Genomic DNA, 15,919 nt, shown 5'->3' on the forward strand with positions numbered 1-15,919 from the left:
TAATAAAAAAATTAAAATATTTTAAGAGAAAATAATGCGTGATCATGCTGTTGAGGTAAATGTTTCTTAAAGATTATGCCGAAGCCTCCATTAATAAAGGTAAAAATCCAAAACTGAAAAAAAAAAAAAGAATTCTTCATATTGTCACACCGCCATCCACACAAACTAATGTAGAAGTGCGTCCTTAACCCTGTCATTCACTTTTACAGAATCAAATCTAAGTCTGGAGCTTGATATATATGTCAGAGGACATGCAAATGGGGCCCTCTCTGTGCTGATAAAACCAACCCAGCCCAACCGTGCAGCTGGGAGACGTGCCCCAGCCCCAGGAGTCCCAGGTGTTCCCATTCTGTGATCAGCACAGAACACACACACCTCACCATGGAGTTTGTGCTGGGCTGGGTTTTCCTGGTTGCTCTTTTAAAAGGTAATTCATGGTGAATGAGGGACACTGGGTCTGTGAATGGATATGAGTGAAACAGTGGATGTGTGACAGTTTCCTGACCAACGTGTCTTGTGTCTGCAGGTGTCCAGTGTGACGTGCAGCTGGTGGAGTCTGGGGGAGACCTGGTGAAGCCTGGGGGGTCCCTGAGACTCACCTGTGTGGCCTCTGGATTCACCTTCAGTAGCTACTACATGAACTGGGTCCGCCAGGCTCCAGGGAAGGGGCTGCAGTGGGTCGCATATATTAATACTGATGGAAGTAGCACAAGCTACGCAGACTCCGTGAAGGGCCGATTCACCATCTCCAGAGACAACGCCAAGAACACGCTGTATCTGCAGATGAACAGCCTGAAGACCGAGGACACGGCCACATATTACTGTGCAAGAGACACAGTGAAGGGACCTCACTGGGAACCCACACACAAACCTCCCTGCTGGAGGGGATCAGCACCACCAGGGGGCGCACACTATGCACAATTCTCCTTTGTGTTCCCAGGCGCAGGTGCAGATGGAGGTTACAGGCAGGTTTCCTGTCAGGGTCTGGGGCTTCCTCTCCACACAGCAGTTTCCCCAGGGAGCCTCCCTGGTTATATGATTCTGTGTTTACCTATTAACTCTCTGAATTAGCAACTGGGTTGTCATAGGGAAACTAGACTAACATGCACAAAGACACAGTTGTTTGCACTTGCTTACTCCGGTCCCTCAACATGAGTGAATTACAGATTTCCTGAGGCACAACAGCTGCACCTTTACAGGATTCCCAGATGTGCTCCCTGTGCAGCCAGGACCACAGGATCCCACAGCTCCTCCTTATCGTCACCCAGCACTTGTCCCAGTCAAACAACATAGCCCTTTGCTACTCAGGACTTTAAATGAGCTACAGCTTTATTCAATTACTCTAAAGGAGAGACAAACAATCTCCATGTATTAGTCAAGATTCCCCTGAGGAACACAACCCAAAGGTCATTGGTTTCCATAACTAAATATGTTGAGAAGTCCCATGATGTACTGTCACAAGCTGAAGACCCAGGAAAACCAGTGATGTAATTCTTGTCTGATTCTGACTAGTGTCTAGTCTCAGAACGTGGAGAGATGATGATGTAACTCTCAGAAAAAGGGCCGGAGGAGACCAATATTCCAGTTCAAACAAGCACATGGGAAGTAAAAATGAGGGAATTCCTCCTCCATCTGCATCAGATTCTATTCACAAATTTAATGGAATGGGTGGTGCCCAGGCAGACAGAAACCATGGATGGAAATGCCAATCTCTTCTAGAACACATCACAGACATCCACAGAAACACTGGTGAATCTGGGCACCCATGACGCAGTCAAGATAACCCATGAAGTTAATCATGACAAGTCAACCTCCTGTGAACGTGGAGGTCAAAGACTGAAGATTTAAAAGTCGATCCCATCATTGGGGTGGAGTCTGGTGGGCACAGCAGTGCTCCTGTGGAGGAGGGCAGAGGCCCATAAGGGGAACTGTGGTCTGAGTATCCCCTGGGTCACATGGGGAGAGACAATTCCCTTCGTGGAGTGCATTTGGGAGACGGGGCATTGGCTCTCATAGGACAGGAGAGCTGACAGGCACCATTAAAATTCCCTGATCATTAGCATAGGAGCCTCTTCTGAGAGCAGCTAGCTGGACGCTGCCTTCTGGTTGTTCTTCACCATGTACTCCAAGCCCCTAGTGTTCATGCAACTGCCCATCTGGGGTAAACCAGCTCCAGGCACAGCACATCAAGACCCTCTCCCAGAGGATCAGTGGGGTCCCTGTCATATTGAGTTCACACAATTTGGAGTTTTCAAACCCAGCTAGAGCTCCTGAGATAAAACATAAGAGCCCTGTGCCACCAGATGGGCCAATGGCTTGGACACACACAGGGTGAAAGCAATTCTGACGGAAGCTTGGGACCCACAAGTGTTCTCTCTGTGTGAGGGCTTCCTGAACAGGGGAGGCTGGGGACTCCAACTCAAGGGACTAGAGAGGGAGCTGATGCCAATATTTCCTCCCACCAATCAGCATGGACAGATTTCACTCAGCAGCACAGCATCCCCAGTGGAAGCTGAGCCACTAACACCAAGCTCCACCTACTCCAGCCCCCATCAAGTGCTTGCTTACTAGGAAAGAGTGCCTGGCAACCAGACCACCATTGCACCCCTTCCTCCAAAGATTACCGTAAACCCCCACACGCACCAAGTCAGCTGATCATACAGTGAGGCATATCCTCACCTCTAGGGGAGATAGGAATTAGCCTCTTTTAACAAGCAGACCAAACTCACCTAGTTCAAACTCACAACACTGGGCACAAGGTCCAACACTCCCCACTGGAGGCAAGGAGAAAATCTGCAGAGGACTGTCCTGAGGGACAGAGCAGCCAAAACATGACAGCACAGTGCCACGGAACATAAATGCTTCATGAAGTGTCAGGCCCTGGACAGTATGTGAACACTCCGCAATAAAAATACTACCCTAGAAGCAGAAAAGATAACAGGATTTTCTAAAACATTTAAGAAGGCAGAGACATAGACAACAACATGATGGAGGAATTCATCCTAAAAGAAAAAATGATAAAAGCTCATTGTGAGGGATGTAATTAAAACACATAAACTAATGTGCCTCAAACAGAATTTCTAAAAACTCTCATAATGAAACAGGATTTTCAAAAAGTATCATAAGGATACTAGCTGTGCTTGACGAAAATATATGAGACATGAGGGATACCCTTCCTGCAAACAGAAAAGACCTAAAAACTAGTCAGGATGAAATTTTAAATGTTGTAACCAACATGTGAAACTGATTGGATATAATGACCTCAAGGCTGAAAGAAGCAGATGAATGAGGAAGGGACAATGCAGATAAAAGTTTGGGGGAAATGAAGCTGGAAAGAAGAGGAAAATTAAAATATTGCATCACAAACATACACTTAGGGAAATCAGCAACTCCATACACTGTAATAACATTCTTTTGAAAGGAGTCCCAAAAGAATAAGAGGGAGAAAAAGGGATATACATTTTAGCTGAGTGAATTATAGTGAAAATTTCCACAAGCTGGGGAAGGAAACAGACGTCCACATCTAGGAGGCAGAGAGAACACCCATTAAAATAAAAAAAAAAGGCCAACACTGAGACATATCATAGGAAAATGGCAAAATATTCAGATGAAGAAAAACCATAAAAGCATCAACACAAAAGAAGTTGCTTACTAACAAGGGAAGATTATAAAAAACTATGGCAGATGTCTCTACAGAAACCCTCATGCAAGTAGGGAGTGGCATCATATCCTCAACATGCACAATTGAAAATTATGCAGCTAAGAATACTTTCTCCAGTAAGGCAGTCATTCAGATACAAGGAGTGATAGAATTTCCGAAACAAAAACCAAAGGAGTTCATGGCCTCTAAATCAGCCCTGAGAGAAATTAAAGGGGACCTTTGAGTGGGAAAGGAAGACTAAAAGTAACAAAGACTAGAAATAAACAGAGAAAATCTCCAGAAACAATGACTTTGGAGGTAACACTATGGCACTAAGTTTATATCTATCAATAATTACTGTCAATGTAAATGGGTAAAATATCCAATCAAAAGACATAGGAGTTTCAACCTAAAACACCTGTAGTTTGAAAGTGAGGGTAGGGTGAACAATTTATCATGCTAATGGACGTCAAAAGAAAGTTGTAGTACCACACTCATATCACACTAACTAGTTTTCAAACCAAAGTTTGTTACAAGAGATCAGGAAGGCAGTATATCATCATAAAGGGGTCTATCCAACAAGAAGATCTGAAGCTTTAAATATTTATACCCCAAAAATGTAAGCACTGAAATAGATAACTCAATTACTAAGAAACATAAAGAAACTCATTGATAATAGACAATAGTAGTAATAGAGAACGTTAACACTCCACTTATAACAATGGAAAGACAGTCTAAGCTGAAAATCAATAAGAAAACAATGGCTTTGAAGACACATGGACTGAAGGGACTTAACAGATATATTCACAACATTCCATCGTAAAGCACCAGAACACACATTCTTTTTGAGTGCGCATGGAACATTCTCCAGAACAGATCACATACTATGTCACAAATCAGCCCTCTACAAGTACAAAAAGACTGAGATCATTCCATGTGTATTTTCAAACCACAACACTATGAAACTTGAAGTCGAACACAAGAAAAATTTGAGCAACACTGCCAATACATTAGGTTAAAGAACATTGTAGTAAAAGCGGAATGAGATTTTCAGGAAATTACAGAAGCAATAAAAAATACATGGAAGCAAATGAAAATGAAAACATGCCAGTTCCAAACCATCTGGATGCAGCAAAGTTGATGGAAGAGTGAAATATATAGCAGTACAGGCCAAACTCAAGAAAGAAGAAAGGTCTCAAACACACAACCACTTTACAACTAAAGGAGCTAGAAAAAGAACAAATGAACCCTAAAGCCAGCAGGAACAGGTAAACAAAAAAGATTAGAGCAGAAATAAATGATATAGAAACAAAGAAAAACAGTAGAACAGATGAATGAAACTATAAGTTGGTTTTTGCAAGAATAAATAAAAATGATAAACCCATGGGCAGACCTGGCAAAAAAAAAAGAGAAAGGACAAAAGTAAATATAATCAGAATTTGACAGGAGGCATTGCGACTGACACCACAGATTTACAAATATGAGAAAATAGTTTGGAGATTTATATGCCAACAAATTGGGCAATCTGGAAGAAATGGATAAATTCTCAGAATAATGTAAACTACCTAAACTGAAAAAGGAAGAAATAGAAAACGGGAACAGACTGATAATGAGCAAAGAAATTGAATCATTAATCAAAAATCTACTGACACACAAAAATCCAGAGCCAGATAGTTTCACAGGTGAATTCTACCAGATATTTAAGAAGAGTGTAAAATATTCTATTTAAGTAGAATAGAATATTCCTGTCTTCACAAACTGTTCCAAATAATAGAAATGGAAAGAAAACTTCCAAATTCATTCTATAAGATCAGTATGATCTCGGTTCCAAACCAGATTAAACCCCACTAAAAATGAGACTTACAGGCCACTAGCCCTAATGAGCAAGAATGCAACAATAGTCAAGAAAATACTTGCAGGGGCGCCTGGGTGGCTCAGTCAGTTAAGCGTCCGACTTTGGCTCAGGTCATAATCTTGCGGTCCGTGAGTTCGAGCCCCGTGTCGGGCTCTGTGCTGACAGCTCAGAGCCTGGAGCCTGTTTCAGATTCTGTGTCTCCCTCTCTCTGACCCTCCCCCATTCATGCTCTGTCTCTCTCTGTCTCAAAAATAAATAAACATTAAAAAAAAAGAAAGAAAATACTTGCAAATTGAACCCAACAAGATATTAAAAGGATCCTTTAACGTGACCAGTTGGGATTTATTCCTTGGCTGTAAGGGTGGTTCAAAAGTCACAAATAAACCAATGTAATACATAGCATCAATCAGAGAAAGGACACGAATGATATGATCCTCTCAATAGGTGCAAAAAAAAATTGACATAGTACAGCATCCTTTCTTGATAAAACCCTCAACAAGGGGTAGAGGAAACACACCTCAACATCATAAAGTCCGTACATGAAACCCCACAGCTAATATCCTCAGCGGGGAAAAAAAACCTTTTCCTCTACCGTCAGGAACAGAAGTCGGATGTCCACTCCCATCATTCTACTTAACACCGCACTGGAAGTCTTATCCTCAAAAACAGACAACAACAAAAAATAAACGCATTCAAGTTGGAAAAGAAGAAGTCAAACATTCCCTCTTCACAGATAACATGACACTCTATATAAAAAACTCAAGACTCCACCAAAATATTGCAAGAACTGATACACAAATTCAGCAAAGTCACAAGATACAGTATCAACATACTGAAATCAGCTGCATTTCTACACAGCAATAATGAAGAAACAGAAAGAAAAATAAAAAAACTATCCATCCCGTTACAACTGCACCAAATATAATAGTATACCTAAAGAGTTAAAATATCTATGCTCTGAAGTCTCTAAAAACGGTGAAACAAACTGAGGATGACACAAAAAAATGGAAACACCTTCAATGTTCATGGATTTAAGGAGCAAGGAGTGTTGAAATGTCTATGCTACACAAAGAAACGGGAGACTTCATGATTATGGATTTCATGCTATAGTACAAAGCTGTACTTATCAAGACAGTAAGCTACAAGCACAAAAGAGACACACAGATCAAGAAAACAGAATAGTAAACCCAGATATGGACTCGCAAATGTATGGCCACCTCATCTTGGATGAAGTAGGAAACACTATGTAATGGGAAAAAAGACAGCCTTGTCAACAAAGGGTGTTGGGAAAACTGGACCAGAACATGCAGAAGAATGCAACTGAACCACTTTCTTACTCCATACACAAAAATAAATCCAAATGGGTGAAAGACCTAAATGTGAGACAGGAGACCATCAAATCCTAGAGGAGAACAGGCAGCAACCTCCTGGACATCGGACATAGCAACTTCTTACTAGACATGTCTCGAGAGGCAAGGGAAACAACAGCAAACTTGAACTACTGGGACCTCATCAAAATAAAAACCTTCTGCACAGCTAAAGAAACAATCAACTAATCTAAAAGGCATTCTACAGAAATTAAAAAGGTATTTGCAAACCACATATCTGATAAAGGCTTACTATCCAAAATCTATATAAAAAAAAAAAAAAACTTCTCAAACTCAACACCCAAAATACAAAGAATCCAGTGGAGAAATGGTCAGAAGACATGAGGAGATACTTTTCCAAACAAAGCATTCAGATGGCTAACCGACACAGGAGCATATGCTCAACATCACTCATCATGAGGGAATTACAAATCAAAACTACAATGAGAGATGACCACACACCTGTCAGAATGGCTACAATTAACAACTCAGGAAACAACAGATATTGATGAGGATGAGGAGAGAAGGGAACCCTTTTATACTCTTGGTGGGAATGCAAAGTGCCCGGACCATTCCAGAAAACAGTTTAAAAACTAAAAATCAAACAACCTTACACACCAGCAATTGCTCTACTAGGAATTCATCCAAAGCATACAAAACTTCTGATTTGAGGAAGTACATGCACCCCAATGTTTACAGCAGCATTAACTATGACAGCCAAACTGAGGAAAGAGACCAAAAGTCCACCATGTGATTAATCTGCTATATGTATAGAATAGTATATTACTCAGTCATAAAAAAGAATGAAATCTTGCCATTTGCAAAGATGTTGATGCAGCTAGAGGGTATCATGCTAAGCAAAGTAAGTCAGTCAAAGATGACAAACACCATATGATTTCCTCCTATGGGGAATTTAGATCTAGGGGAAGGGGAAAAAGAGCAAGAAATCATAAAAAAAAACTCTAAGGTTAGAGACCAAACTGAGGGTTGCTGGAGGGCAGGTGTGTGGGGGGTGGGATAATGGGTGTTGGGGAATAAGGAGGCCCCATGTTGTGATGGGTACTGGGTGTTAATGTAAGTGATGAACCAATAAATTCTACTACTGAAATTAATATTACACAATATGTTAACTAACAAATATTTAAACACAAACTTTAAAAATTTAAAAAGTGGGAAAAAGGAAGGGAGAATTGTTGTCACAAACTGTCATGAACATGGAATCCAAGGTAGTGAGTCTAACGTCTTGCATTTACTCATTATATCCCTAACTGATGGTGGACATAAATTAACATACTCATGAATTTTCACAGCAGTGCCAGGTGGGCTGGAATTCAAACCACAGCTGCCCTTCCCAACTCCACTGTGCCCACACATCATGGGCAGCTTGTCCAGACACCTGCACAAGAACCCAGGTTGGGCCTCAGCAGGGACCCACATCTGCAGAACTGGAAAGTGTGGACAGTTGACGCTTCCTGAGAAACTCTGGGGTTCCTTCCCCAAATAGCTGTCTCAGCTCCCTTGTCTTCCTTTCCTGTCTCTTGAAGAGAACCATGTCCCCTGTTAGTGGTTCATGAAAGTGAGGGGCTAGATGTTCTATAAACATTCAATATGACAGATAACATACAAGGGAACAACAAAAAAAAAACCCATATGATGCAGCCTGTCTCGCGGCTCCTATCACCCAATGTGGTTGAGTACAAATAAACCTAAGTATTCATTTGGTCAAAAACTACACAGCACGTTGGAAAAGTATTAACAGATGAGAAGCCTGGAAGAATTCCACAAATGCAGATATGAGCTCCCCTTGGAAGGAAGAAGAAAAATTACAGTCCCAAACATGCAAGAGTAAAATAATTTTAGGAAATGATACAAGAGCTTCAATGCATTCTATTCATGAAGTGTCTAAAATTGGCAATGCACAAAATGGATTTTGAGGGTTTCACATAGAATTGCGAAGGAAAAATTGTGTCAAGTACTCAGTTGTGTGCACAGAGCTCAACAGCTCCTGAGACATATAGAAAGCCCACCACCTGAAAAGGTAAACGTGTTTTTTGACCCCAGGAGCATATCTATCAAACCTGATGAGCAGTCTGGCCAAAGAGACACAGAATGGCAACTCTTGTGAAATTTGAACTTCAATTTCATATATTTCCACTTAATTTCCATATATTAGGAAAAACCATGCCACGAAAATGATTTGCTAGAGTCTATAAATTTAAAAACAAACGACAAAACTCTAAGTCACCAGAGACCAAATAGGGAACACGTCAACATTGAGAGAAACCAGAAAAAAACAAGACTTTTAGTTACATTGTAAGTCAAGAAATCAGTGGGGTGCCTGGGTGGTTGAGTTGGTTAAGTGTCTCACTTCAGCTCAGGTCTCTATGTCACGATTTGAGGGTTTGAGCCCCGTTGTCAGGCCCTATGCTGACAGCTCAGAACCTGGAGCCTGCTTCAGATTCTGTGTCTCCGTCTCTCTCTGCTTTTCCCCACTCACATTCTGGCCTCTATCTCTATCAAGAATAAACATTTAAAAAAATATATTAGTCACAAGCAATCATCAAGAAAATGAAAACTATAGCTAAGAACACAAGACCCATAAAAAGAAATGGTATCAATAGACTGTGAAAATCAAATACGCTTATCTGCCCACATGAATACCAATAGTAAGATAAGTTACAGAGTAAGAGACAACATTCACAAATTGCATAACCACCAAGAGACCTGCATCTTGAATATGCTAAGAACCCTCAACAGTCAATAGGAAGACAGGAAACAAACCTCCATAAAACAAGCACAGCCTTGTGTAGTAGACATCCTATCCTTCAGGTTATAGACACATTAGGTACGGACTGGAGAAGACTCTTCACACCATCGACTGTCAGGGAAATTCAAATCAAGAACGCAATAGATGCCCTATACACACATCCCAATGGCTCCGGAATGAAAACAACACTGACAGCAACATCCAGGTGAGCATCCAGCATACGTGGGGCCTCAAACAATGCAGGAAGGATTGACAAATAAACACCAGCTCTGGAAAACCGTTGGCTGTCACTTATGAAATTATACATGGATGACATAAAAAGGAACCTGGAAATACCACTCCCGAGTATTTGTCCCTGAAGAATGAAATCCAATGTTCAGAAAATAAATGGTGTGTAAATATTTATAGCATCTTTCTTAGTGTTAGAAGCTCAGAATAAGGCGAAAGTCTTTCTAAATATAAAGGAATAAACCAACTCCGAAACTTCCATCAATGGGATGCTTTGCCAGAGAAATGTGACACTACTGATGCACACCTGAAACCAGGTGAAACTCAAAGACATGATGTGGAGGGAAGGGTGGTAGTCCCATAATTACAGAGGTGGTGTGACCTGGGACATTCACACAGCCAGACCATGGTGACAGTGGTTTGGTTGGGCATTCCTTAACTCTTTCTTTCCCAAACCACATGATGAGATACTCTGCTTCATTTGAGAGCACTCCTATGTTCAACCACCCTCTGATGTATGGAGTCTCCAGTCTGAACCCTACAACCTCGGACTCCTCTGAATGGAGAGTTGTTGAGACCATAGTCTGATATGTGTTCTGACAGGAGCTGTTCCCTCCACTGTCCCTGGCTCTGGCTCTCTCCTGCAGGTGAGGGGGAGTAGGTTAGGAATCCTCCACTGAAACCATCTCTCTCCTGCACCTGACTCTCCCACAACATGACGCCCAGACCTTCTTCCTCACACTTAGCTGGAAATGAAGTCAGTTCTATAGGAACAGATTTGCTCCTTGATTTACCCTGGGCAATACTCTGGGCAAAGGTCTGCAGCTGCAGGGGGTGTCGGGGACAAACAGGATTCCAAACAGTTTGGAAACTGAGGGCTCTGTTTAGGGGTGGCTGGCAGCTTCACTGCCTTGTGGCTTGCTTGTCCTGGTGGCATGAGACTCCTGCCATACAAGTCAGGTCTGGGGTGATCAGGTTCCCAGCATCCCTAGTGGACTGTGCCCAGGGCAGAGCTTCCTTCCTGGGAGTGGGGCTGCCAACAATGAGTGAGTCGCACATCTCAGAGGCACCTGCTGGGGCTTGGCCTCAACAGCAAACAGCGTAGGGTCACTGACATCCTGTCCCTCTGGGAAAGAATCCTCTGAACAGGAGCTGGTCACCGGGAACCCTGTGTATTGGCTACAACAGTCTGGAGGGGAGGTTGCAGAAAGGCTCAGTGGCACATGCCTATAGTCCCAGTTACTTGCACTGGAGTTTCTACTTGCTGATCTGGGGTGGGAAAGGAAAGGCACATACCTTAGTTCAAATATTCTAGGTATTCTTTCTGGTAGTATATTTTCTGCAATAAATGCTTCTTCATGGGCTGTATGCCAACATGGCCATTTGCAGGCACTATAAATACATTATTTGAGTTTTTCTTCAAATTCCAGTTAGTTAACATGCAATGTAATATTACTTTCAGGTGTAAAATATAGTGATTCAACATGGCAATACAGCACCCAGTGTTCGTTATGAGCGCTCCGCTTAATCCCCATCAACTACCTCCCCACCCCTCCACCCACCCTCCCCAGGGTAACCATCAGTTTTTCCCCCATAGTTAAGTATCTGTTTCGTGCTGCTTACGTGGTTCCATGGTTTAGGCCCACGACTCTTGATCTGGCCTCTTTTCTTGATCTCATCATTCCTGAGATCGAGCCCCACTTTGGTTTCTGCACTGACAGCACAACGTTTCCTTGGGATTCTCTTCCTATCTGCCTCTGCCCCACCTCCCATCTCTCTCTAAATAAATAAGTGAACATTGAAAAATCGCCTATGTCTTGGTTTGCCTCTTCTCTCTTATTTGTCCCTTTGTCCATTTGTTGTTTCTTAAATTCTACATATGGATGAAATCATATATTTGTCTTTCTCTGACTTATTTCAGTAAATATAATACTCTCTATGCCCATCCCTGTCCTTACAAATGGCTAATGTCATTCCTTTTATGGCTGAGAAATATTCCAGTGTGCGTGGACGGGGTTATGTAGATATACCACGTATTCTATACCCATTCATCAATCAATGCATATTTGGGCTGGGTTGTTTCCTTAGCTGGGTTGTTTGTGACATAACTGCTATAAACATAGAGGTACAATTCCCTTAAATTAGTATTTTTGTACCCTTTGGGTAAATACCTAGTAGTGCATTTGTTCTATCATAACATAGTTATATTTTTAGCTTTCTAAGGAACCTCCATGCTGTTTTCCATAGTGGCTGTGCCAGTGTGCATTCCCACCAGCACCTCGAAAAGGATCCTATTTCTCTGCATCCTCACCAACACCTGTTGTTTCTTGTGCTGTAGAGTTCAGCCTTTCTGACAGTGTGAGTTGACATTTCATTGTAGTTTGGATTTATATTTCCCTGATGAGGAGTGATGTTGACCATCTTTTCATGTGTTTATAGACAATCTGTAGGTGGCATTTGGAAAAATTCTTATTCATGTCTCCTGGCCATTTTTTAATAGGATTATTCAGTTCTGGAGTTGAATTTTATACCATATATAGAAAACCTGAAAGACTCCACCAAAAAAAAAAAAAAACCCGCTAGAACTGGTACAATATATCTGTAAATTTGCAGCATACAAAATCAACATATAGAAATCTGTTACATTTCTATACACCAATAATGAAGCAGGAGAAAGAGAAATCAAGGAATCAATCCCATTTAAAATTACACCAAAAAGCATAATATACTAGAAATAAACCTAAGTAAAGAGGTAAAAGATCTGTACTCTGAAAAGTCTGGGACATTTATGGAAGAAATTGAAGAAAACACAAAGAAATGGAAAAATATTCCATGCACATGGATTAAAAGAAAAGTCATTGTTAAATGGCAACACTATCCAAAGCAATCTAGACATTCAACGCAAATAATTCAATTTCCTGTCAAATAATACGAGCATTTTTCACAGAGCTAGAACAAATAACTCTAAAACTATCATGGAACCACAAAAGACCCCAAATAACCAAAGATCTTGAAAAAGAAAAAAAACCTGGAGGCATCACAATTCTGGATATCAAGCTATATTACAATGCTGTAGTCATCAAGACAGGATGATACTGGCAAAAAAAAAAAAATAGATTAATGGAAAAGATTAGAAAACCCTGAAATGGACACATCACTATATGATCAACTAATCTTTGACAGAGCAGGAAAGACTATCAAATGGAAATAGTCCCTTCAACCACTGGTGTTGGGAAAACTGGACAGCATCGTGAACTTGTAATGAACCTGGATCACTTTCTTATAGTACACACAAAAATGAATACAAATTGAATGAAAGACCTAAATGTGAGACAGGAAACCATCAAAATCCTAGAGGAGAACACAGGCACCAACCTCTTTGACCTTGGCCAGAACAAGTTCTTACTAGACGTGTCCCCAGAGGCAAGGGAAACAATAGCAAAAATAAACTATTGGGATCTCATCAAGATAAAAAGCTTCTGCACATCAAAGAACAAATCAACAAAACTAAAAGGCAACTGACAAAATGAGGGAAGATATTTGTAAATGACATCTCAGATAAAGGGTTAGTATCCAAAATCTATAAAGAACTTACCAAACTCAACACTCAAAAAACAAATAGTCCAGTGAAGAAATGGGCAGAAGACATGAATACATATTTTTCCAAAGAAGACATCCAGATAGCAGAAAGACATGAATAAAGATGCTCAACACACTCTTCATCAGTGAAATATAAATCAAAACCACAATGAGATACCAAATCGCACCTGTCACGATGACTAAAATTAACAATTCAGAAAACACAAAATGTCAGCAAGGATGCAGAGAAAGCGAAACCCTTTCGCACTGTTGATGGTAATGCAAACTGGCGCAGCCACTCTGGAAAACAATGTGGAGATTCCTCAAAAAATTAAAAACGGAACTATCCTGTCATCAAGCAATTGCATTTATCCAAGGATACCAAAGGTATCCAAAGGATACCAAAATGCTGATTCGAAGGGGCACGTGCATCCCAATCTTTATGGCAGCCTTATCAACAAAATCAAATGGTGGAACAGCCCAAATATTCATCAACACATGAATGCATAAAGAAGAGGCGGTAAATATATACAATGCAATATTACTTAGCTATAAAAAAGAATGACATCTTGCCAATTACAATAATGTGGATGGAACTACAGTGTATTATGCTGAGTGGAACAAGTCAGTCAGAAAAAGTCAAATATCCTATGATTTCACACATTAGTGGAATAGAAGAAACACAACATACGGAAAGGAAAAATAAAATAAATCAAAACAGAGAGGGAGGAAACCAGAAGACACTCTTAAATACAGAGAACAAACTGAGGGGAAGTGGGGGAGGTGGGCTAAATGGCATGTGGCCATTAAGGAGGGCACTGGTTGAAATGAGAAATGGGTGTTATATGTATGCGATGGTTCTCTAAATTCTACCCCTAAAATCAGTACTACATTGTATGTTAACAGACTTGAATTTACATTAATATAACACAAGAAAATTATATATAGAGAGAGACTACCTCAAAATAGCAAGCTTCTGCACAGTGAAGGAAACAATCAACAAAACAAAAAAGCAACCTATGGAATGGAAGAAGATATCTGTAGATGACATATCCTGAGGGTTAGTTTCCAAAACGTATAAGTTTTTTTTAATTGTTTTCAAATTATCAGTAGAGAGTGTGTCCATGCAATTCAGTACACTGTTGTGTGAGAAGCAAAACTCGTGTCTTCCACTTTTATATTGTGGTAAGATCTCACTGAACATGAGACCCACACTCTTCACAAAATTTTAACCATACATTACAGTATTGTTAATTACAGGGGTAATGATGTGGAGACCCCTCTAGAACTTAATCATCTTGCATAACACAAAATCATAGCCCTTGAGATCTACTCCTCATTGGCCCTCCCTGCCAGGCCCTGGAAACTGCCATTTCACTCTCCATTTCATTGTTATCAAAACCCAAATTCAGCTGCCTGTTGCTGGAAAGGTCAATGTTCAAAGTTTTAGTTTGATGCTCAGGGAGCCTTGCAGGTGGACTACCCTTTCATGCCTCCAGACTGTTACTACCTCGGCGACCTGGAGGAGATTCCTCTTTCCATGGTCACAATTGACACAGGCTATGGCAGCCTTGAAGATATCATGAAGTTGGATTAACTTGCCTATGAAATGAGACCCCTCGGTGATTTTCAATGGTTTGAACACTTTGTTTCTCAGAGAGTCGCAGACATCTGTGCAATGGGACCTACTTATAACCTAGGATATAAGGAGGACAGGGGACCCCCTGTTTCTCAAGGAAATGCCAGTGCAGCCCTAAGGATCTCTAGTAAGTTCTGTTCATACCATCACGGAATTTTCAAAGGACTTGCTCTCACTTTCAAAACAATGTATAGTGTGTTAACCACGTGGAAAAAAGTGCCCAATTCCTAATAAGGCTAGTTAGCTTAATTGAGTCAATATTTCATGGTATTGATGTAAGTTATTGGTTTCATGGTCATTTATAGTGAGAGACATCAAGCTCACACGTGCAATTATGTGTTGCATCAGAGTCCTTTTTTCTCTTCAATAGTATGAGTCAAAGTATTTTCGATTTCTTAAAACACATTTACCCTTAATGTGATTTGAGATGGGCCTCATGAGGTTCATGGCAGTCCAGTTGTATATTCTATATGCCATCCACCAGTGGGTTATATGCCATCATTCTGAGTTATTTAGGCAGACATTATTTACTCTTGTCTGTCATAGCAACACATCAGATGGCAAGAAATTGTGGCTTGTGCCTTGACACTGATGAATGTGCTTGCCAAAAAAGGTTCAACTGCATTAGGACCCAATTAACTGGTATAATGGAAGCTTTCAGTAACTGTTCCTTCATTCATACGCAGCACATAATGAATTGTGGAACAGGCGAGTGCATGTTCAACACTGAAATGGTGCATTTAAATAAAAGCCTGACCCACTATCATTATGGAAACTACATAGTGGATCCAGGCAAGCAGTGTGACTGCGGCTCCTTCAAGCAGTGCTACAGCAATCTAGGCTG

The 15,919-nt window shown here is 40.9% G+C and overlaps 1 gene segment (V, D, J or C); it reads left to right on the forward strand.

The window, feature by feature from the left end:
- Positions 1-319: 319 nt before the first annotated feature.
- On the forward strand, positions 320-15,033 carry LOC147579594 (immunoglobulin heavy variable 3-74-like). The segment is given in 3 exon segments: positions 320-427; positions 527-969; positions 14,899-15,033. Coding segments are annotated over 3 exon segments (624 nt in total).
- The last annotated feature ends 886 nt before the right edge of the window (positions 15,034-15,919 follow it).

This window comes from Puma concolor, chromosome B3, assembly GCF_028749965.1.
Source record: "Puma concolor isolate L17-30 chromosome B3, mPumCon1.1.hap2, whole genome shotgun sequence".
NCBI classification, from domain to species: domain Eukaryota; kingdom Metazoa; phylum Chordata; class Mammalia; order Carnivora; family Felidae; genus Puma; species Puma concolor.